We start from the raw sequence: 25,916 nt of genomic DNA, 5'->3' as shown, positions 1-25,916 counted from the left end.
TAACTGCAGGTTTAGGCCCGATTCCACAGGGATCGGGCCTAAACCTGCAGTTGGACATCCCCCGAGGGGTCCCATATTAGAGAGGATGCAAGCTGGGCTGAGGGACACCCTCCCCAGTACACGAATTTCGTGCACCGGGCCTCTAGTGAAATTGATAATTCACTTCATAAATAAGCATCTCAGAATGGTTTTGAGGCATTCAGTTATTAATATATCCAATGGCTTTGCATCAGAATGAATTTCAGGAAATTTGTGTGAGAAGGTGAGAGTCTTGTGCTCGCTTAGTGATCATGCTCCTTTACTTCATCTGAATCCTAAGAAAGACCTTAGATTTAGAATACTATATCCTGTCATCCTGTCATCTCAGATTGATGCCCTTAAACATGTGATTTAATCTACTACTTTTTGTTTTAATTTCATACTTAAAATCCCATTTTATTCATACTCTGATCAACCTTCTGATGTAGATGTGTGTGCATACATATACTCACACAGACACACAGACACACATACTACGACTTCGAGTGTCTGGTAGTGTCAGTAATTTGTAATTTGACAAACTCGTCCTCTAATGAGAATTCTAGTTCTTTTGTTCAGTGTGAATCAGTTGCAGGATTATCATAAGTGAGACTTTAATTATTCAACACCAAAAGCCAGGTCATGGAATGTGGTAATTTAGCCAAAGAACCACCATATAGACCCTGTAAAACTTTAACTTCATACAAATCCATATGCTCTGATCACTACATCTCATCCATAAAATCTAACTTATTTGAGCACTAATAACTGTTTTTCAAGTTTTGGGTTTTTTTTTCTTTTAACTACTTAAAAGCAACATAATTATTTATTAAATTAAAGGTATGTAACATTAATGCATATCAAGAACATAACTTTCAAATAAAATTAAAAAAACACAACTCATTCAACCACCAAAGAGACATGACAATTGGGGCATAAACTGTCACTTACTTGGAATTATCACTTGGGAATAATTGCCCTAAGGAAAATAACTCCCATATAAATCTTTACTGATCCAATATATAAAAGTTTACTGGTATACACAGCCTCATCTTTTTCCCTTTTCTGTTTCTTATTTTGATACATACATACATATAGACATACATATTCAATTATAATTCAGAAAAGATAAATAGTTCCTATGCATGGATCCTAGGTGAAGGGCAGAATGGCTGAGGTCAAAAGCAGAGGATGCTCATGTACTACACTCTCTGCAAATTCAAGAGACATTTCAGGGTTATGCTTTGCACATAAATGTAGCCCAATAGGGCACACAGGCCCAACAGATAGATATTAGCAAAAGATCCTCCAAGGATGCATCGTATTTCTCACCAATTTGTCCAGATACAAAAAAAAAATAAGTTATCTCTAGTAACTTCCACTACTCCCAAATTTTTAAACTCTTTAATTTACTAGGTAAACACAGAAGCCTTAAGTAGAGTTCTATTTCCAAAAAGCTTTCATTTAGTGCATTGCAAGTTTCCGATTGATATGAAATAATTAATGTCCCTAATTACTTAAAAATAAAGGATTGACTTTTGGGGATGGGGAGGAGGGATCTGGAAAGTAGAAAATGACTAAGTTAACTTCTTATAACTCCCCAAATAACTAAATCAGGTTGTGTATTTGTATAAACATTGATGCAGCATCTACTATTTCAGACACTAAAACAGGCATTGGGCTCATCCTATGTAAATTGTGGGTACATTTAAGGTGCTTATCACTTGGGAAAATGTGACTAAACTAGTCATGCTGAAATAAAATTAATAGTTTCCCCTCAATTATCAAAAGAAGGATTAGAGCAGCATAGTCCACTAGACGTTTCTGTATTTTCCCTGACCAAAATGACAGCCACTCACACCTATCATACAGCTATCACACACTTGAACTAAGGCAAGCATAAGTTGGAACATGGATTTTTTTAAAAATTAAATTAAATTTAATTTAATAGCCCTATGGTAATGGACATCACAGATTTAAAACTATGAGACAAATGTCCTATACAGGAAAGAAGACAGTCAAAATGAAATAAATACTATAGATTAAAGAATGCCCTTTTCAAAAAATATGCTCTTTTTAAATATTAAGATTTTTTCAAGTAAAAATTAAAACTTCATATTTTCTTAAAGGAGTAGTTATACTACTTAAAGGTGTTTTAATTATAGAGCAAATTAAAGGATACCAACATATTTTTTTCTTTTGGAACCTAGGTGAACAGATTGGTTTATTCATAATATTTTTGCATGAAATACACTTATTAGTTTATGCCTGATAACCATTATTTTATTTTATTTTCTTCATTCATTCACTCACTCATTCATTTATAATAAGGTAGAAAAAAACCTGGAGACCCACGATCACCAACATGAATCCAAAGACTTTGACAGAAACTGTCATTACTGTGTGTGTACATATTCATGTATGGTCTTACAACCTAAAGCACATGCATATAATAGGCCTTTATACACTCTTAATTAACAATATTGATAAGATACCTGTCCTGGTTTGGCATTTTCACACACAGATGTTTCATATGGCACAGCTATTTCTGGTGGAAATTCATTGACATCTAGGACATTAATCAATATGCTGACTTTGCTGGTTAATAATGTGTTACCTATTAAAATATAAAAAGAGAAAAGATAATTAAAAAATCTGGTCAGTTATTGCTTATACTGAAAATAGCATTTTTTTTTTTTAAATTCAGCCTTCATTTGGAATCCCAATGACCCACTGAGGCGTTGTGTTGAGTATAAATGAGAAAGAGATGAGTAAGTGAGGTGCCAATGTTTACTCTGAGAGAACTACCAGTGTTTACTCCTGAAACTCACCACCCACCAAAGTAAGGTCAACCTTTTAGCTGGAAGTTTATCATGAGGGTCGCCATCCTACCAGGGTTAGTTCATAGAACCAATCACCAATAGTAAAATTTTTCACTGGATAAAACACACATTTTTTTATGTTGTGTCCACATAATTAAAACATTATTGGGTAAAATATCATTTACATATTTAAATAACTCTCTCAAAAAGATTCTTCCTGGAAAGAATGATGATAAATTGCAGAGAGAATGAAAGAGAGATGGCTTTTTATAAATAAAAATTAAAAAGATGTAAGGATGTAGAAGTAAATTACTTGGTGATGTCCTGGTTAGTGTGACTCAGTTGGTTAGAGTGTTGTGCCATGCACTGAAGGGTCATGGGTTGGATTCCCTGTCAGGGCACATAGCCAGGTTGTGGGTTCAATCCCTGTCGGGGTGTGTTTTGGAGGCAACCAATCAATGTTTCTCTGTCACATCTATGTTTTTCTCTGTCTCTCTCCCTCTTCCTTCCTCTCTCTCTAGTATCACTGAAAAACATCCTACAATGAGGATTTCCCTTGTACCTTTCTGTGTGAACGCATAATGTCTTGCTTATTTTCCATATTAACATTACAACACGCTATTCTTATTGCTAGTTTACTTTATCTGATGCCCATCTGATGAACATTTTTTTTTGTGAGCCTTATGCACTGAACACAATATATGTAGCAATAAATAAGTAAATAAATAAATTAATAAAATGTCACTGATACTTTTATATTCATTTTAAGTATAAATTTGTTGAAAAAAATAAATGTTATGATATAAATATTTTCACTTAAGATGTAACATTATTTATTTCACATAAGTACAAAGCCAACCAATTTATTAATTTATTTATTAATTATGAACATATTCATTTGTTGTAGAGTATGACATCTTGGGCATAAGAGACATATATGATGATGTCCTTAATATTAAGAATTTCATACTTGAGAAGATTGCTAAGTTTTTTGAGATCATCTATTTTACAAATGAATGAAATAAAATATAGTGCATGATGTCAATAAATTTTCCATGTAAAAATGTTGCCTGGTTTTGCATTCCATTTTTGGCATGTGATGTTTAAAAGGAATTTTATGTATATACCCTTTTATTTAAATCCAAATTTCAACCTTCAGGTGAAAGCTCATCATGCAGTTTAATTTCCTAGGAAAATTGGATACTAATTAAGAAAAAGAAAAATAAGAGTAGCATTACCGTTGTGTATGTGATTTTGATGGAGCAATTATACTGATTTAAAGTACTGTTGCAGTTTAATTAGGGTAGTATACCATAAGCAGTTGAGTAAGTCTAAAATAAAATATAAGGTATTACAACATAAATTTGAATTCCATTATATTTACACAGCATATAATAGTTAAGAAAAATGGTATCATTTCTAAATTAAGTTTATGATTATATTGGTGTTAATGATTATTATTTCCATGTAAATGATACATTGCAAGACTATGAAATGGTATGAACTTTTACCGTTATATAAATTATATAAATGAAGTGATTCTCTTTTCAAAGTATTACTTTTACAAGTACTACTGAAATGTTGCCAATACTGGACTAGTATAATCAAACTTACCTTTTTTTAAAAATACAAAATAGTTTCATATAGTTACTTTGGAGGGGGGGAATTACAGAACAGTAGATAAAAAAACCTAGACTCACATGTAAAGTAAGGTATCCATGAATAGAAAGAGAGGGAAATTATTTGAGCAATAGAAGGGAAAACATAACTTCAATCTAGAATTAAAATTAATGTTTATATTAAGTCCTCAAAAGTCATCTGCACTCTAAGAGTAACTATTCATATGACTGATTCCACTGTTTTGCTTCCTAGTCATAATCTTTTGCAACCTCCACCTGGAGGTTATATGAGAGCACACTTAAATCTGAAGTCTCTATAATTCAGCATAATTTGCATAGTTATAGTTTATTAAAATTCTTTATTTTAGTTAACTTCTAACTACTTGTAAACTTTACTATTCTCAATAATAGACTTCAGTCTTAGTCTTCCATAACCCAAAAACAAATAGTGCTTTGCATGTAATATATTGTATGAAAGTTTATAAAAACAAATGTATGAATTAATGTTGAGCCTGAAGTATAGTAAGCCTAAAGTTTGACTTTTCTGTACATATGAAAATCATATCACTTGCATTATGTTGAATTAAAAAGAATTTATAACAAAATAAATTTATATACCAAATGGACTTAAAAATTAATTACCTAACAATGTAATCACAAGTCATAATGATATGTATACACAGAAAATTTTCTCCAAATATAGTATTTTATAAGTCAATTCACTGATTTTTGACCTATGAATGGAAATAATCCATTATCATCCAGATGATTACATGACTAAGAAAAGAATTATCTTTGGTGTCATCTGTTTATTTTACAATTATATAAAACATGTTCAAGGGTTTTAATGTAGTTATTCTTAGTTATTTTCCCTAATGATATTTATTATAGTGACAGCAAAATAAAATAGAAATATTTTCATGTTGAAAATTTCTGATAATTTGAATGAAATGAATTTTTGGAGCTTCTGTCTCTTTAAAAAGTCTCAAGATTAGCACCATAAAAACAGCAAAGTAGTAATGCATAAAAAAATTACTAGAACTCTAATAAAATTATTTGGATCCCCAACTATAGCAACACTGATTAATGACTGCTTTTTAATTAATTGGAAGTTGTTCAATCATTGTACCATTTCATTTCACCTGAGAGTTTTTATAGAAGATTCAGGAACCAACATATGCTAGTTCAATCTGCAATAAGGTATATTTATACAATTTTGTTCTTCTTGGCAGGGCAAGAATGGGCTATTTATTTCTCAGTCATTCAGTATGGTGATAGTTTTCTGCTCAGCTGGCTAGTTCAATCAATGAAAATAGCCTTATGAATTAGAATATGAATAAAGTTTACTTTTAAACTCTGTGAATTCAAGCAAAATAAAGCCCAGAATAAGCCATTCTTTTTTTTTTTTTTTTAATCCTCACTTGAGGATGATTTTTAGAGAGAGTAGAAGGGAGGGAGGAGGGGAAGAAAAGGAGAAACATCAACCTGAGAGAGACACATTGATTGGATGCCTTCTGCATGGCCTTGATGGAGGGCGGGGAACCTGCAACTTCAGTACATGCCCTTGACCTGGAGGCTGTGGGCCGACATGCTAACCACTGAGCAAACTGGCCAGGGCCACAATAAGCTCTTCTTATTGCAGAATATTTAATTAATGCAGAGTGTGTGTTTAGCCTCTTTATTTTTCACACAGAAATATAGTGTTTACCCCAGCAGGCTTCTCAAGGGTTCTAAAATCCATCCACACAGTGGTCTTTAAATAAATACTAGAATAGACCGTGGGTAGATAGAGATGTTAGAAATGTTAGCTTACTCTTTTATTTTGTGTATATATAGTTTATGGGTCTAAGTCACAGTTCTGCATATGTTCCAGTAAGGGCCAACATAATTTATGACACTCCACACACTTGGATCTCCTAATTTTCATTTAAGTAAATACTAACTCAGTGGGTTGGTTTGGCAGAGCCAGCATGTGCCTTGATCATATTAATAATTTTAAAACTAGCATTCCCTAAGTTTGAAAAATCTAAGTCTTTGAGGATCAATGACCTTGCTTCCACCATAAGGATCCATAGTCTCCTTCCATTTCCCAAATAGTTGAAGCTCAACACTGATTTAGGTGCCAGACATGCTCCTACAAGTGCCCTCATAGCATGATGATGGTTTTATGGCCTGGGTAGCCATTCGGAAGAAAGACATCCTCTAGAGCAGTGTTTTTCAACCTTTCTAATGCCGCGACCCTTTAATACAGTTCCTCATGTTGTGGTGACCCCCAACCATAAAATTATTTTCATTGCTACTTCATAACTGTAATTTTGCTACTGTTATGAATCATAATGTAAATATCTGTGTTTTCCGATGGTCTTAGGCTTTACAGCAGCGGTTCTCAACCTGTGGTTCGCGACCCACAGGTTTAGAACCGCTAGCAGGGTCGCCTAAGACCATCGGAACACACAGGTATTTACATTATGATTCATAACAGTAGCAAAATTACAGTTATGAAGTAGCAACGAAAATAATTTTATGGTTGGGCGTCACCACAACATGAGGAACTGTATTAAAGGGTCGCAGTATTAGAAAGGTTGAGAATCACTGCTCTAGAGCTATAATACAGGTGATCAATGCACTATCCACAATTTCACCTGGAGTTAAGCTACAGGGCCTACTACGCCTACTTCATAAAACATGCACAAGTTTTGTGTGTGCATTTATAAGAAGGTTTGGGTTAGAATGGGCAGTATTCTAATTCATAATCTATGGATACTATGTCTTTGATGAGTAGAAGTTATTTAAACAGACCGCCTCTGGTCAGGTGTCACTATGTCCAAGTCCTATACTCAATATCTTAGACAACTCATTTTCACTATATTGTCCAACATCTTAGGAAATAAAAGCTAATGTTCTATTACAACATGGTTAAATTGCCCCCAACATTCTGGATGAATGAAATAATTGAAAGTTAGCATGGAAGGAATGCAGAATAGCATATGTAACTGTGATAGGACGTGATACTGGAGAGAGGAAAGATGACAAGTGTGAAAAGAGGCTTCAGGAAAACAAAGAGAATGGGGGCAGGGACTCCCGGGGAGACGGGCATTCTGTTCTGCTGATAATATCTCTGCTCAGACCGGCTCATCTGTGTTCAGAGCCTAACTGAGCAAGGACGGCAGGAGAAGGCAGAACAAAGGATGCAGTAGCAGAGTAGCCTGCAATGTGCCTACTTAGGATGACAAAGATGTGTGAATTTCCTGAGGGTCAAGTTAGTACAGCAGAAAGGAGCTGAAACTGAAAAAGTATGCTATTAAATCACCAAAGAAGACTGCCTGTTGCACAAGGGGGATGCTGGAATTAAAAAGCTGTAAGGTCTTCTGCTGGTGCTCGTATCAAGTTCCTATGCAGATGGAATGAGAGATACTCTCCCCTCCAACCACCACCACCAGCATTAAATAACTAAAAAAAAAAAAAAATCACAGGAGAAGACAGCATTTGGGCAAATGTCTTACTGCCAATCCATTTTAGTCATAGATGCAATGGCGACCAAATACTATATGGGGACAGAAAAGGGAGATTGGGGCATTTGTATCTCCCTATCTCTTTTCCACTCTAACAGACTAGAGAATCTATCCCCTCAAGCAAAGAATCATGGTTCTAATTTATAGTGTCATTGAGCTCTGCAGTTATCTATTTGCTGTGTAAAACAAATGGCCCCAACGTGTAGTTGCTTGAAATAATTACACTTTTCGTATTTCTCACAACTTTGTGGGTAAGTATCTGGGCAGGCTCCGGCTGGGTAATAGATTGCATTTCACGTGGTAGCGACAGAAGTTATGTTGCGGTATTCAGCTAGCAAGTGGCCTGGACTAGAGGTTCCAGGTTTCCCTCACACTTCCAGAACACTGGCAGGCATGGTTAGAAGGTTGAGCTGACCTTGGATGGTCAGCCTGACCACCGTCACATGGCCTCTCTAGTGTGGTAGCCTCAGGGTAGCCAGTCTTCTCACATGACAGGTCACTGTTCCAATGTACAAGGCAGAAGCTACATTTGCGTTTATGTCAGGCTTACCTTTAGTAACCAGAATAACCTGAAGGGAATGAAAGTGCTAAAGACATCACCAAGGCCTGGGAATAGGTGTCTGATTATTCATGTTTTGAAGCAGTTGCTGAAGATAAACAAAACTGTTTCTTCTTTATCCCCCAGTGAGTTGAGATTGATCAAAAAACCCTCAAACAGAAACATTCACAGCCAGCTCTTGCTTCCCCCCACCGCCCGACACACACACACACACACACACACATACATACACACACACACACACACACGAGAGGTGAAATTAGCTGCCAAAGTATTTGTACCGCATGCACAAAATGAAATAGGCACAAAACAAACTGAAAGGATTTCCCCAAATCTTTCAAGAGACCATAGGCAGGAGGACTGGAAAAATACACTTCTGTTGCAAACAGCTGTACTGATAGCACCACACACACCTAATCTGTTACCTTGGGAAGATGTGATAATACCCTTGATCATCCAGACAAACAAAGAAGACCTATAATCACTCAGTCTAGGGGATTCTCTTCTGGGCCAGGCAGGAATCAACACAAGCAATCCTTTGTAAGCATCCTATAGATTCTGAGTGACTCCTTGAAGAAGAATACTTAAAACTCCTGTGTATTCCAAAGCGATATTCATTTAAAAATTAGATTCTAATGAAAGCAGAGGGAAGGAAGAGGGATGATTTTTAAAATGCAGTCTTCAATTTCAGAAAACATTTCAGAATGGGTGATTTTATGTTATCATTACTTCCTCCTGCCTGGCCAATGAAGCTCCCAATCATACATGGGGATCCGATGTGGAAGAGAAGTGGGGAGTCTGGTGGAATTTTGAGGGTACAGCGTGGAAAGGGACGAGGTCACACAACGAAATGCAGTACTGGATATTCATGCAGCCCTGCCAACAGGGCTCGCTGGCAGCTGTCACAACCTCTCCGGACTGACGCTCTGAGGGAAAGGAACAGCTTTCGGAGTTTCCCCAGGAGACCACTCAGCTGTCAGTCCAAAAATGAAAAACACCCCAGCAGGGACTCGTTTAAGAGTGTTAAATCCAAAAGCTGCAGTATAACATTGATTCCGTCGATGCCATACTTACTAACTTTACGCGCAATTATGGAGAAATTATACTGTGCCGTGCTTTCTCTGTCTAGCAATTCATTAGTGGCGATGGTTCCTTCAGTTCCATCTATTGTAAAGTAGCTGTCCCCATCACTCTTCCAGTCTATGAAGTACCTGTATATAAAAAAGAGTAGATGCAAATGCACAATGATTACACATTAATCATAACGGCAGTCAGGCTAACTTGACACAGTTCCTTATTTTTTCTCCCTGTAGCTATTACCCACCTTGCAATAAAGAAGAGTGTAAATGACAGCTTCTTTATTGCAAAGTCAGTATGCTCAAGGGGAAAGGGGAAATAATGAAAGATTTAGTGCTCCTGCTGTTCATATTATTTTAGGGTCTTGACACCTTGAAAGCTCAGCAGAGACTAAAATTCTGAAGCTGACCATGGGTTTCCTTAACCTGCTGAATATTAAAACATTTCAAGCAGTAAAAAATCCCTTAATGGTGGCTTTGGGAAGAGCTGGGGATGGGAGAGACATCTGGAAACAGCTGCAAAGGACTGCGGCCAGAGCAGAAGTAGAATCTTTGTATTCACAGATAGGGAAAGGGGCATCATATTAAGGAAATTGAGGGGACATTTTTAAACTGACTCTGTGGTAAATGTACAGAAATCTTCCCCTAAACACATATAAAAGGGCCATTGTTGTTTATTGTTCTATAGATCTGGACACTTTAAAAAAAAAAAAAACAGTGACCTTGGCTAATACTGTCTTTTTTATCTTCTTTATTAGCTAACCTTCTTGGTAATAACAGACACTGCCATTCTAGCTACTGGGCTAAAAAATCCAAGAAAAATAATTGAAAAAAAACACAGAAATTGAATTTATATAAATCTTCAGGTAACGAGAGAAATATAGTGGCACACACAGATATATACAGTGTATATATATATATATATGTGTGTGTACATATATATAATTATGTTCAAACATATATTTTCAATCATAATAATAAACACTTTAAAATTTTACCACATACTGGACACTGTTCCAAATGTTTATGTATATTTATTTGTTAAAACCCCACAAAAGCCCTAAAAGTGAGTATTATTAATCTTCCCATTTCATATATGAGGAAACTGAAGCATAGAGACATTAAGAAATTCTCCCAAGTTCACCTAGTTAGAAAGTTTTAGAGCTGATATTTGAACCAGGTCATCAATAGTTTTTCTTGTATTAATTATTATATAGTATTACCAATTTTAAGTAAACATTTTACATGAAAGGGCTTTGCTAACCAAAAGGCTCAATGTACCATATGTTTATCACCATTATTCTGGCCAGCTGAATCAAGGCAAGGTCACTACAAACCATGGGTGAAAGCAGATGACATCTTCATAATTAGCCCATCTAAATCGCCAGGCCACAGGAAGTGATCTATTTGTTCATCATGGTAAGTTTGTTAAGGTATCTATTTCAAAATAGCAGACAAGCTGGTCATTAGAAACTAGGGCAGTTTGGATGTCATTTTGGTGCTAATTCAAAATTACTTTGCCTTTATACCATAGATGAGATTTATAATTCTTGTCAATATTTGTTAGAAACTGATTTCTGAACCAGAAGATAGCTGAGAATTATAGGATCAGGGTATGAGTCATGCTGTTAATCTGCCTTTGATAATTCTCTTGTTGATTTGAAGGGTGAGAATGCATTGATGTCTAATGATATCAATGTTGTATCCTGTCTCATAAGAATGTTCTCAAAAAACCATAAATGAAGTTAAGGCACATTTGAAAGTCAGGGAGCACAAGATATAATGAGTTTAATTTTATCACATAATCCTTTCTGGATACGAAAGCATTTTCTCACAGTAGCCCTTTTCAGAACCTTTACTCAATATCCATGCCTAAATTAAGAAGAAAATTGCCATGGAATCTCTTTAGGGACTGTAGCATTTTTGGAAGAATGTTGGTGCTGATTGTGTTCAATTGTACAATTTAGCAAATATTTGCTCAGTGTCCACTATGTTTTAGACCCCATACTAGGATTGAGGCATATAAAAATAAATAAAGGACAATCCCACCAATGAAGAGTCTTTTGCTGGGAAGACACATATAATCAGATTTCCACATCTGCTAGAATAGTGGTCGGCAAACTGTGGCTCACGAGCCACATGTGGCTATTTGGCCTCTTGAGAGTGGCTCTTCCACAAAATACCACGGCCTGGGCAAGTCTATTTTGAAGAAGTGGCGTTAGAAGAAGCTTAAGTTTAAAAAATTTGGCTCTGAAAAGAAATTTCAATCGTTGTACTGTTGATATTTGGCTCTGTTGACTAATGAGTTTGCCGACCACTGTGCTAGAAGAACAAAGACATCAGAGAGTGCAAAGAAAAGACACGCAGTGCAAGCCTATTGGTTCAGGCAGACTTTCCTGCAGGTGAGGTTGGGCTGAGGTTGGAAGGTGGTAAAGGAAATTTTGAGGAGAAGAGTGAGACAGACAAAGTGAGGAGAGGAAGAAAGGCTTTTCAGGAAGTTTCAAAAGTCGTTTAGTAGCAAAGCCATGCAGTTTGTGTTAGGGAACTGACTACAAGTTGTTGGGGATTATGGAAACATATCCGAGAGGCACAATAACTTGAAAAAAGGTAAGTGATTTAAGCCATAAGTTATAATAAGGAGAGGGATATGATCCTGTGGGCAAAGAACACTATCAAAGGGTATAAAAGGGTATGGATTAAAAGTTCATCACATTTAAGGCCTATCATGGTTATATTTATTTTATTTTTTTTCCATTGTTCAACTGTGTTTTCAAGATTTGTGAAAATTTAAAATACTGGTAATATCCAGTATGGAGCAATGGGCAGTGCCGCTGTTTTGTTCCACGCCATTTTGTTATAACGTTGGTGAGAAAGCAGAATTGATGCTGGCAAGGGCCATGTGTGTGGGGAGTTGGCACGTCTCTCCCTGTCTGCATTGGTTTTCTCTGGGTGTTCTGGTTTCAGCACCGCCCCCCACCCCGAAGATGTGCATGTGAGTTGAACTGGCGCATCTAAATTGTCCCAATCAGAAAGAATGTAGGTGTGTTGTGAGGGGCTTTGTGATGGAAAGGCGTCCTGTTCAGTGTCAGGTTTATTTAAAGGGGACCACACTGTAAGTATTTCCTGTATACCAGAATCTTGCCAAGAGACAAGGGTAACAAGGGGTATAAAGGGGGTATAAAGAGATTTGATTCAATGGGTTATGAGAAGTGCTTGAAATAACCAGGAATATGCCGGCTGCAGGAAGGAGACAGAAGGATACGCCAGCTGCCTTTGACTTCGTAAGGATGCTGACGTAAAGCAGGTGTTAGATTTACTTGTTACATTCCAGTGGAATGGAGATAAGACAGGGGAATTGAATCCATAGAAATTATGAATTCAGATAAATGTAACAAAGACATGTCAGAGCTGCCCAAGGTCATAACGAGTATCCTCAGGGAACAGTAAGCAACATGAGTAGTGAAAAATTGACCATCCAAATGCTTGGTGCAGATGGAGTAGAACAAATATAACCATGGTTGGAGATTCTGAAAGTACTTTACAATGCTGAGATGCTATCACTATTACCCATATAGAATGAAACCTATCTCTCTTACTTTGCATGGAATGCAACACTTTTATTATTATTTTTTAAATTAAATCCATTTTTATTGATTTCAGAGAGAAAGGGAGGAGAGAGAGATAGAAACATCAATGATGAGAGAGTGTCATTGATTGGCTACCTCTTGCACACCCCCAACTGGGGATCGAGCCCACAACCCAGGCATGTGCCCTTGACAGGAATTGAACCCGGGACCCTTCAGTCTGAAAGCTGATACTCTATGCACTGAGCCAAACCAGCTAGGGCAAAATACTTTTCAATTACTGTTTCCTACCAGCAGTCTTGTTCTGACCTCTACAAACATACTCTACTCCAAACACTCCAATAAATTATCACTTTACAAACATAAAATTATTTTTTTCATATCCTATTTCAATAATATCTACAGTCACATACATATAATTCCCTCATTTAACCCAAATAATTAAATCATTTTGGCATATTCACAAAGTTGTGTGACAATTCAGCAGTTGTGTGTTTTTTTTTTAAATTTAAACTTATTAGTTTGCTAGGGCAAAATACTTTTTTTCAATTACTATTATTTTCTTAGTGTTTGCTCTGGGTTTTACCATATAAAGCTTAACATTGTATTCTTATTCATATTAGCTTAATTCTAGTCAAATATAGAAATTTTATTTCTATGTAGCTATGTTCTATTAAGTATACATGTATACATATGTTTACATATATTTTATCTATATTACATCTATATATTCAAAAGCCCAATAAAACATTGCTATAATTATTGTCTTTTATAATTTTATGTCTATTAAAGCTAAAAAATAAAGAAGAGCAAGTATCTTCAGAAGATCTTCTGAGTTCTCTTTTCTTTTTTTAAAATATAGTTGTTGTTTTTTGTTTCAGAGAGGAAGGGAGAGGGAGAGAGCGATAGAAACATCATTGATGAGAGAAATCACTGATGGGCTGCCTCCTGCACACCCCACACTGCAACCCAGGCATGTGCCCTCACCGGGAATCGAACTGCATGGACCTCCTGGTTCATAGGTCGACACTCAACCACAGAGCCATGCTAGCTAGGCTGAGTTTTCTATTCTTATGTACTTCTTATAACCCTGGGAAATTCTCCGAGTCACCGTTCCACACATGGTTGAAGGCAGAGGGTGATCTCATTTTGGCTTCCCAGGAACTAGCGAAATGGAGTGAGTGACTGGGCCCCATGTTATCTGTCTGCCAGGGGTAGAGCCTGTGTCCTTCCAGTGGGGTTGGGTGGGGGAAGTGAGCTGCCCACCTCCCAACCACACTCACCAGGAATTTGTCCGCGGAGACTCAGAGTTGGGGGGATGAGAAACCCTGCCCCTCTTGGTGAGACGTTACATCTCATTGGGAGCTGAGGGCAGAGGAGTCATGTGTTCTCAACCAGGCCAGAGTGGGTTTTCTATCCAGCTGAGTTGGGAGATGGGAGATGGGAGTGGGAGGGAGGTCCTGTGTCATGTGCCACAGTCTCCCGCCATTCTTAAAATGTTTTAGTAGATTTTCTCCAATAAATATTTCTTCCATTTACTATATGCTTTTAGAAAATTTCCAGGAACAGTAAGTGGTAGATTTTTATTTTTAAAATAATTTTAAAAAGATAATTTTCACCATTTGTTTGTTTCACTGGGAAGTGTCTGCAAAATCCCAGATCCCTGGCAACACAGAGATGAATAAAGCTAGTCTCAGGAAATTCAAAGGGCCTTGGAGAAGAAAGACAACCATGTGCACAGAAAGTAAATAAACTGCCTTATACTTGCCAAAATCTACCTCAAAATTGAATGGTGTTACTTAAATACTATATTAAGTTCAATGCACAGATTTTATTTTCTCTACCTACCTAAGAGCTAAATATTTCTCCTTCAAAGCAACACATTTAGGGTTTTAAGAATGTATTATTTAGGACAATCATCTACTTTTGGTTTCTTAAGGACTTTCTTCATTTTCATACTGAAAACACTAAATTCCAGAAAACTCTTCAATCCCAGACAAAATTCAGACAATTAATCACTTTACATCTAGTTAATTATAACTTACAGCAATGTAATAATTTACAAAGCTGATTCAAAATGAAATATATCCTCGTACAATGAACCACTGTACACACATTATTTTAAATTATAATTTTAAGTTTTTCTGGAAACATTAAAAAATTCAAAAAACGAACATAATGTATCCATAAAATGCTGTGTCTATATTTTTGTTTAATGCTTCTATGCATTTATCAATCCAAATCCAATTATCTTGCAACTTTAGTAAGCAAATTCATGTATTTAGTTCAGACTAACACTGACATAGAATTTGATTCTATAAATCAACCACCACTGAGAGGCAGTGAAATAACACATAAAGATGCTGACTTTCTGAACAGAGAGAACTAGAGTGATATACTAATTCCTTCACTTACCTTGAGCAATCAAGTTAGAAATTACCCCCACATGCCTGTTCTCTCTGTCTCCTGTAATATTTGGAAAATAATACCCACCAAACAGTGCAATAGTGAGTATTCTCGTAAAGATGATATGAGAGAAGATATATGTGCTTTGGTATAGAATTGTGTGTGTGTGTGTGCGTGTGTGTGTGTGTGTGTGTGTGAGAGAGAGAGAGAGAGAGAGAGAGAGAGAGAGAGAGAGAGAGAATATGTATTATTTTCTTCGTCTAATAAAAGAGAAATATGCAAACTGACAGTCACTTCGCAGTGCCCACCAGCCAATCAGGAGTGAGTATGCAAATTAACCCAACAAAGATGGAGGCACCCCTGGCCCCCAGCCGCTCCAGGACTCTTGGCAGCATGCATGCAGGTGCGGAGTGGCCAGGTGGGGCGGGACGCCTGCTATGAGGGGTGGGTGGGGGTGGAGGGAGCTACAGGAGTGGTGCTCTGGCTGGAGTGAAGACTAAAGACTGAAGACTCTGGCTGGAGCGAACATGGAAGGTGGCGGCCAGAGCAAAGGCCTAGGTCCCAGGTGCCAGAGGAAAACCAGTGCTGGCAGCCAGGGGAAGGAAGGCCTATTGCACGAATCTTTGTGCAACGGGCCTCTAGTTATTAATAATGGTGTATTACCTTCCCCCAAAACATTCCTACCATACAAATGTTTGCTTAGTTCTAGAACCAAGTTGTGACATACACAGCCTTCAACTTTAAAATACCTGAGTCTCAAAGCTCCCACACAATCCCCAGAAGTAGAAACCATGAGCACCAATATCCAGCCCAATTTCACACTGTGGTGCTTTTGCTCGGCTCTCATTCACTATTTGCTGGCATCTAATTTTTACGTCTGTCGTTTTGTGAGGTTTGATACCTCCTTTTCTCCAGAGGTTATTCTCACAGAAAGTTCACTGCCTTCTTCAGGAGTTACCCAAAACTTATTTGAACATTTTCCACTCAGCTGTACATCTTCAGCATCTTCCCACAGCTGGTCAGACTCGAAGACTATAGGTCTAGTACTAGGTCCTGGCATTTTCCTGATGTCCTACCTTTATGGGACTGACTAATCCCGGTGCCTGACTGAATGGTAAATGTGAGACAACCAGCATTTTTTATTGTAATAATTTTCCCAATATAGCAACGAGTTGATATTTATAAGAGACTAGAGGCCTGGTGCACGAAAATTCGTGCACTTGGTGGGGGGGCCCTCAGCCTGGCCTGTGCCCTCTCACAGCCCAGGAGCCCTCAGGGGATGTCCGACTGACAGTTTAGGCCAACTCCCCGCAGCCTAAGCAGCAGTCGGGCATTCTTAGCGCTGCCACGGAGGTGGGAGAGGCTCCGCCACCGCTGCTGTGCTCACCAGCCGTCAGCCTGGCTTGTGGCTGAGTGGCGCTCCCCCTGTGGGAGCACACTGACCACCAGGGAGCAGCTCTGGCCCTGCTGCCACTGGTGGCCTCCCTCTGTGGGAGGTGACCAGCAGACTGATTGGGGGACAGCGCTGGCTGGCAAGCAGCCGCCCCTCCCCATCACCCCTCCACCGCCACCAGTTGCCACTGCCCCTGATTGCCATCCCCTCCCTCTGTCTGCTGGCACCCACCTTGGCTGGCCTGGTGCCGTCCTCTCACCAGCCCTGCCCCCTGCTGACCAGTCGTTCCACTGTTAGGTCGATTTGCATATTAGGCTTTTATTATAAAGGATGATCATCAATGACTGACAGTGGAACCTCCCTTACATTTCCTGGACAATTCAGAGAATATATGACCTAGTTCTAAAATGTCTAGATAATTTTTAAGATGTATACCCTCAGAGTGAACCACCAATGTGTATATTGGTTTTGTGACAGTCCATATTCAATCTTAGGGTAGAATGATATTTTAATTGAAACTAATCACAAGAGTATAATATGAAAGCTCTAATTTGGCCTAACTCACCTGCTTAAATGAGCAAAATCCTTAAATACATACTTTAACTTATACTTATTTGATGAGTAGATGAAATATGAGATTCAAATAAAAAACAAAAAAATGTTATGACCTATATAAAATGAAGCAAATATATAATTTGTAGATGTATGCATAGTGAATGTTGCTAAGAAACCTGTTTTAACAACTGAATAGAAATCAAAAATTAAAACATTAAGTTAATCTGTATAGGTTACTTGACAGAGTACAATTTTATTACTTTTCTGTAAATGGACTCACTGGACATTTCCCACTTTCATAATTATCAACACGGCTTCAGGAACAAGATTGATGAATGACTTAGTATGTAACAACTGCTAACATGGCAGCTTCTTGAGAATGCCCCTTCTTCAGAAATGCTTTTTAAAAGTTTTATTCTCTTTATTAGGTAAGCATTCCTCTTACTTTTTTGTGCCTAATAACTTTCTCACATTTAATAGAAAAGCTAACTTTGATCCAACTCAATTGTCAGAGACATTTTGTATAACATATTTGAAGGTATAGTTATTCTGAAAATATTACATCTCATTCTTTAAGCTATAAAGATGTAGGGATAATGATCCAAGTCAGTAGGAAATATTCATTTGTTAAAAAGTAATAATGTTATAGGCACTTCTCACCGACACCAGAGACGTGTGACTGGACAGGACAGCCCCCTGAGCCAGTGGGAGAGAGAGGGCTGTCCCCAACCTTGGTCCTTGTCTTCTCATATAAATGAATTCATAGGAGAGACCCTGACTGCATTGTGAAAAGCCAATTTGTTCAAGCAACTAAAGCATGCACCTTTATTGAAAAAAAAAAAAAAAAGCAACAGCAAAGCAAGTGAATCTGTACATCTGGTTTATGAAGCACAGATGGGCTCTCAGCTAATCTGAAGAGCAGGCTGGGTGGGGGTCTGAGGCATCATGCACCCTCCTGTCCATAGGCTTCAGAATTCCTCTGCTGACTGTTTTGGTACAGATCAATCCTCAAGGTCCCTTCCTTTACTTTGTTGTGGCCTTCCCAGGATTCATGAAAAGCACCTGGTAACTGTATCTTGCCAAGCCTCGAGACTGCTGGCTTCTCTGCTTAGGGGGTAAAACAGCCCTTTTTTCCTTCCCACCAATTCCCCTCCTTTCCTGTATTCTCTCATTAGGGAGGATTTTTAAGCATTTGCTCGGGTGTCCTTGGCTGGGGAAGAGAATGGCTTGTTAGTTACAAGCTGGCTGCAAATTGACCGCATTATTTGGCCTTGTGTTAACTTTCCTGTCTCAGTTTCCCTATTCCTCCTGCCCTGGAACCCTGTAACAGTTTTAGCTGGCTCCAAAGGTCACATCCATATTTCCTCCTTCCTTTCACCCCTTGCCCTGTCTGCCTAATCCTGTTTTTAACTCCTCTCAATAATAAATGAGGAAAGCTCAAGCAATTGGAGGGAAATAAAAAACACAGCACGTAGAATTTTAATAATATTTGATTCTGATGTATTTCTCTTTCTTTAGAGATATATTTGAATATTACATCCTTCCAAATGCCAAGTTTAAGAAACCCAAAATACTAATTCTGAAGAACACATGCAGTCCTATGTTCATTGCAGCATTATTTATAGCCAAGATATGGAAGCCACCCAAGTGCCCATCGGTAGATGAGTTGATTACAAATAGTGGTACATATATACAATGGAAAATTACTTGGCTATAAAAAAGAATAAAATATTTTCATATGTGATGGCTGATGTAGAAGGTATCATGATAAGCAAAATAAGTCAGACAGAGAAAGACAAATGCCACATGATTTCATTTATATGTAGGAACTAAAGAAGAAAATGAGCTAATAAGCAAAATAGAAACTGACTCATAGATACAGAGGATTAATTAATAATTGCCAGAGGGAAGAGGCGTTGGGGGAGCAGGAAAAAAAGGTGAAGAAATGAATAAGTAAAAACGGGTCCTTACAAAATAGTCAGAGGGATGTAAAGTACAGTATACGTAACATAATCAATAATATTGTAATAGCTATGTATGATGCAGGTGGTTACTTGAAACATTGGGGGGATCACTTTGTAAAGGATATGATTGTCTAACTACTATGCTGTACACTTGAAACTAATACAAAATAATATTGAGTAAAAATTCCACAAGATGAAAAAAAAAAAAAGAAATTAAGGTCTGGGCAGGAGAGATCAGAGATGGGCTATTTGGATTCATTACAACTAACTGAACCTTTCTTCTAAACTCTTCGAATCCTTGATTAATGTCATTGCATTCTGGCTCTTTGCTGTGTGAGGTGATGAAAAATAGTAATATTAATAAATGCCCAGTAGTATAGAATAGCAGAGTCCTAAATAGATACCTCACAAAATAACCCTGTGAAAAGACAGTTAAGCAAAATAAAATGAAACAAGCAGACCCTATCTAAATATGTCAAGTAATTTTACATTTTGATGCTTATTTTACACAACATATTTTTACTATCAATCTTAAGTCAGCAAACATATTTCCAGACCAGGAAAAGATGATTCATACCCTGTGTTTCCTCAACTGATGATTCAAGCTTATTGTTTACTCCAAGGACATGGAAGAAAGACAACTTTCATGTTGACTCAAAGGCCGTTTTATCTTTTGACAACCCCTCGTGGGGATCCATCTGGGTCTACAGCTTTAGTGAGTCAGTACCCTTTAGAAAGGAAGACTGGGGACATTACTTCATTTCACATAAAATAGCACTTGTCAGACACTAGCTCCTGTGACATTAAAAAAAAATTGATTTATAGATGGAGAGTTTTTCTAAAATGTAGCTTTCCTTTATTTCTCACATGAGGGTTTTGACTCTAACCATTTCCTTATATTTGAAAGTTAGTAATGCTTACCTTATCTTTACCAAATGTAAAATTTTACTTATAGACTCTCTGATTTTCCTTTTCAAGTATTAAATTAAATCATAATTTATTAATATTTTGATATAAACATGCTTTATCAGTCCTCAAAAATAGAATGTACAGTAAATTTAAACAACCTAGCATGTTCTCCAAGATAACGTGTTCCACTATGTCCCAAAAGTCTCTCAATTATAGCACTGTAGAGAGTTTCAATCCATATTTATTTACTTCCATATTACTTCCTTTACAACCTTCAATATTCCTTCTGCAGCTGTTTATATTCTTGAAAGTACCCGTAAATGGACTCACTGGACATTTCCCACTTTCATAATTATCAACACGGCTTCAGGAACAAGATTGATGAATGACTTAGTATGTAAGAACTGCTAACATGGCAGCTTCTGGAGAATGCCCCTACAGACACCGGTAATAAGTACAGTTTCCTGGAGTGTAACTGGAAGTGAATCATGTTGGTATATGGACATGTAGAACAACAACTTGAATCCAATGAGTAAATTAGCCAGCATTCGACCTGACACGTAGGGGCACTCAGCAATTGCTATTTGTCTTCCCTTTCCCAAAACAAATGTTTTTCTTTAGGGTTCTCTCCTGATCACAGACAGACATGCTTCAAGAAGGAACATATTCGAGCCACTTTGGAGGATGGATTCAGATGAATACAAAGAGCAGATCTCACACTCTCAAGACATTTCCTGAGATTTTCCTATATGCTATGAATATGTTGAGGCTATGGCTTTATGGTTAATCCATTTTTTTCCATTAATTACCCCATGGCATAAAATCTTATGCTATATGTGTCTGTCTGTATATATTTCCCTATATCAATAGAGTAGTGTTTTGCATTTTTATGTAATACTTTCAACAATAAAGATTTTTAAAATGTAATAATATATATTTTTTATAAAAGCCTACTTAATGCTTCTTTGGTATGGTTCTTGTATACTCTGTGTAGGCAGGTGGTATGTGGGCATGTGGCAAGGACTTTAAAGGTAGATAAGGAGCAAAGTTGAAGTAGAACAAGTCTCAAAATATGTTGCAGGGTCAATGCATGAGGGAAGAAACAGGTAAACCCCACTGGGTTTCAGTAGTGCAAGTGGAATTTATGGGTTTGAGGGGATGGGGAGAGAGATTTCTTACACTTTCTTACTCCATTGATTGCTTGGTGGACACACTACCCTGCAGCCATATGTCAATAGAAGCTCCTGGAAAAGTGTGGGTTTTGAGAAACTCCACAATTCAACTTATCCAAGGCCTGACTCCAACGGTGCTTCCATCAGCAGACACAACCGTGACAGCCAGAAAAGGGACTGCCGATTGCAAATGTTTTTCCAAACACGACTTTGGGTGAAAGGCAGAGGCTTTAGAAAAACGGATTAAATGCCTCTTACATTCCAGGCACTGTAAAATACCTTATCACTAATCACGAGAATCAGCCTTTGAGGTTGTATCATGAAATCCCTTTTATAGATGAAAGTTGAGATTTGGTTAGCTTGCGGGGCAGGCCCAACATCACACCACTACCAAATGCCCTTGCAAGGGTTTATTGTCAGAGGTGTTTGTTCAAATCCTATGGCTTTTCCACTAATATCTATGAGAAGCCACTCTATTTCCCTGTAGGTTTGGTCAGAGTACTTTTTAAATGCTTTCATTTCTTTTTCTGCAGGAAAAAAAAAAAAAAAAAAAAACCAACCTTTTTTTTTTTTTTTTATCTTACCTAACAGCACTACTGCCCACGTCGAGGTCTTGTGCAGTGACGGCGCCGATGACGGTGCCCACGGGAGTGTCCTCGTACACCTCCATGGTGTACCGCGGCTTGCTGAAGACCGGCGGCTCCTCCACGTCCAGCACGCTGACCTTCACCGTGGCCGTGTCCTTGAAGGGCCCCGCGGAGTGAAACCGGTGGTCCAGGTGCAGGTTGGAGGCTTCCACTTTAAACGTGTACGCCTTCTTCGTTTCAAAATCCAATGGCTGTAAGCGAGGACAAACCAGACGTGAGGAGGGGCATTCACAGGAGGCTCAGAGATGGTGAACAGGGCTTCGGATCATTTGCGAGAGAATACAAATTGTATTGGTTTCAGTATCTCATTGGCCTTGACACTTAACGGGTAAGGGGAGGCTAAGAAAAGAATCGCCCCCCTTGTAGAAGACTCTGGGTAACTTGTAACGATAACCAGTTGCATACATTAATAATGACATATATGTGCGCATCCATGCTAAGGAGGGTTTGTTCGTTTTATCTGAGCAGTTAGAACAGCAAAGGAGCAACTCTTAAGGGAAATATTTTCTGCTCTTATGCAATGCTGACACCTAGTGGAATTTAGCAGTAATTAGAACACAAAATTGAAACTGGATAATTAAAGATACTCCTTAGATTCCACTTAAAAACTTGGTATAAGAATATATGTTTCTTCTTCTTGGACTATTTTGCCTACTTTGACAAAAATATAATTTTATATTAAACACTTTTAAATGTGTAGATCTTTTCACTAGAAAAAAGGACTGTATCAAGATTTACAAAACTTGCACAGTGTTAATTATGAAAATAGTTTTCGTCTTTTGTTTTCTCAGCATTGAACATATAATTACTAAACACTAGAATTATTAGGCATTGTCAAAATATTTTTACCAATAATTAAGGTTTTAAACATATATAATCAAATGAAAGAAAACTAAAATATATTTGGAAGTCATTTGTCATGGTTCTTTATTTTAACTTCTTTACTACTTATAGTCACTTTTTTCCTGACTATTAGTTTTATGTTCCCAATAACTAAAAATATTTTATTCTGGAAATATGGTGTTGCTGTGGAATTTTATATAAAAACGTTAAGGTCAATGAATCTGACTTCTGACTACCTATGAAAAGCTAAGACAATGTGAAATTAACATTAACTTCAAGATTTACTGGGACCTTTAAAACTTTCACTTTCTAAATTAATTCCTTCTAGCATGACTCCTAGGACTTGCTAGACATGCTAATTGCTGTGTGGACCCATCTGTTCTTTACCTCAGTACACCTTGGGGAAATAAAGGAAGTCTATTTCTCTCTTTCAAGGACAAGATTGTTGTTTTATGTGTTTTCTCTAAGGATGGAAAAGGAAAATGGAAAAATGACTGTGAAATCTTCAAAAACTATCCCAATTCCATGAAGGTTATTATAGCAAAACAGTAATTCCTCTTGGACTTGACATAGTTTTTTTTCACAGTAATTTTTATTCAGAGGGATCTGTTTAATTTTCCTCTAATTATTCCTTTTGTTTTATTTTATTCAGCCATTTCTTATTCATATTTTTATCTGCTTTATATTTAATGCTTTATTTTACTTTTTAAAATATTTTTAGTTGCTCATCTCATAACTATTTACATATACTATCAATTTTCTTCCATTTCCATCTCTTTCCTGTTAGGGGGTCTATATTTATCATGAAGCCAATAAAAGTATGGAATGTCGTACTCACATGCCATGGTTGATATTATAGTTATTGGTTATGTCTTGAAAAAGTAGAGGATATAATCCTCTGATGCTTTTGTTTTGATTGGCCAACACCTTGTTTTGTTAAAGGTAGCAACTTATGAAACTCATATTTGCAAGACAGATTGCAAAACATTATTCAGGAGAAAAACATGAAACTGCCACAAATACAACTGGAAATGTTTAGCCCAGAATGAAGAAGATCAAAGCAAGACAGGACATATATTTTCACACATTGAAAAGCTATCATGTTAAATATCAGTTAGGCTTATTATTAGTCTCTTATAGAATTAATAACAATTTATTAAATGGTAACTTCAGATTTTAAAAATTAAGATATGTTTAACAAATTAAACCATTCAAACTTAATTAATTTAAAAATATTAAATTAAGTAATAGGTGATCCCCTATGTGGAGGTCACCGAGCCATCTTGAGGACAGTAAGATACAATGACAATTAAGGTTTGCTCTCTCTTTGTAGTCAACAAACTCAGAGAGAAACATGTTATTTTGTTTAAAGAATGAGTTGTTAGAAGAAGTACTAAGTACCATGTCATTGGAAGTGTTCAGGGGAAATCTGATGAGTTAAGACATATCTGAGACAGACGGATGCATATGATAGATTACTAGCTAATCCAAAGTAAAGAACATAGGAAAGTATATTTGTTTTTGTTCGCTCTATATGGTCAGTGAATGTTAAACAACATGATTTTTCTACTATAATGATCCGTAACTTCTAGGAGAAGTCTATTTTGACTTTATCACCTTGAGTTCTTGCCTAGAAATTATTTTGAGCTGCCCTGGCTTCTACTTCCTTTTTTATGTCCCAGAATTAACTTTTATCCTAGAATGCAGGAGTTAGTACCAATTGTTCCTCATTTCGCTCTCTACTTTCTCCTGGAGATTGAAATACCTCTGATTATCTATATGATTAGGCAACTTTTTTCCAGATAAGACCTCAGTTTTATTTACCGATTTGTTTAAAATTCCACAGCTATCTGATGGATTTGACTCTTCACTTTAATATATTTTATTGATTTCAGAGAGGGAGGAAAAAGGAAAGAGAGATAGAAACATCATTGATGAGAGAGAATCATTGATCAGCTGCCTCCTGTACATCCCCTACTGGGGGTTGTTGAGTTCACAACCCAGGTATGTGCTGTGACCTGAGTGTGGGAAGGAATGGAACTGTTGTGACCTCCAGATTCATAGGTCAATGCTCATCCACTGAGCCACAACTGTCAGGCTTGACTCTCCACTTTAAAGTCCATTTCAAGCCTAGAAATGAAGGGAGAATTCTCACACCTTTCATACATTTTTTAAGGAAATCAGACATAACCTATGCCTTTTAAGATCTCTTTACTTATCACAGCAGGCAAACACTTGGTGGTCAGGGAGATATACAGTGAGATGAAAGAACCTTTCTGTACATACATATTTTTCTTTTCTTTCTTTTTTTTTTTTTACAACTGAACACTGATATCCTGCAATGATCAAAGAACTAGAGAAAATTATAGAAGAAATGTTACAATAATATCCTAGAAGGCCTTACTTCTTCATGACCCTAACCCTTAGGCAATGCCACTTTTTAAAAACTGAGTAGTTCAGAAAGACAAATAACACTGATCTCTCTCTAGGTGACTTTATCCAACCCATATCACTGACTACCCTCCACTTTTTTTGTGGAGGGAGACATGGGGTGGTGTCAAGGAATGAAATTCATCTACTTTACAATCAACAAAAACTCTGATGTTTGAAATAAAAACAGAACAGCCTGGATTTCACTTGCTAGAAAAAAAAATTCTATGACAGAACTCTATAATTATAAAGGTGAGCTAATTTACTCAACGTCAAATACAAGAGAATAACTTCCCGAGTTCTTCCAGAACTCATCATGTTTCTAGACAATGTTGAGTGGAAATGCATAGCTAGAGTTATATTTTGAGGAATTGGAAAAACAGAGGCATTGGTAGACAGAATTCCAA

The 25,916-nt window shown here is 37.1% G+C and overlaps 1 protein-coding gene across 2 annotated transcripts in view; it reads right to left on the bottom strand.

Annotated features, from left to right (window-relative positions):
* Positions 1–25,916, bottom strand: part of CDH12 (cadherin 12) — a 179,271-nt gene that overhangs the window by 8,299 nt on the left and 145,056 nt on the right. For both annotated transcript variants that reach the window (XM_054714318.1, XM_054714319.1), the window contains 3 exons: positions 22,174–22,427; positions 9,605–9,741; positions 2,514–2,635 (listed from right to left, as the gene is read on the bottom strand). In XM_054714318.1, coding sequence (XP_054570293.1) covers positions 2,514–2,635; positions 9,605–9,741; positions 22,174–22,427 — 513 coding nt within the window. The remainder of the gene's footprint in view (positions 1–2,513; positions 2,636–9,604; positions 9,742–22,173; positions 22,428–25,916) is intronic.

The sequence above is a fragment of the Eptesicus fuscus genome, chromosome 4 (genome assembly GCF_027574615.1).
Source record: "Eptesicus fuscus isolate TK198812 chromosome 4, DD_ASM_mEF_20220401, whole genome shotgun sequence".
NCBI lineage: Eukaryota > Metazoa > Chordata > Mammalia > Chiroptera > Vespertilionidae > Eptesicus > Eptesicus fuscus.
Note: the sequence above shows the minus strand (reverse complement) of the source record. Positions and strands in the feature narration are given on the sequence as shown.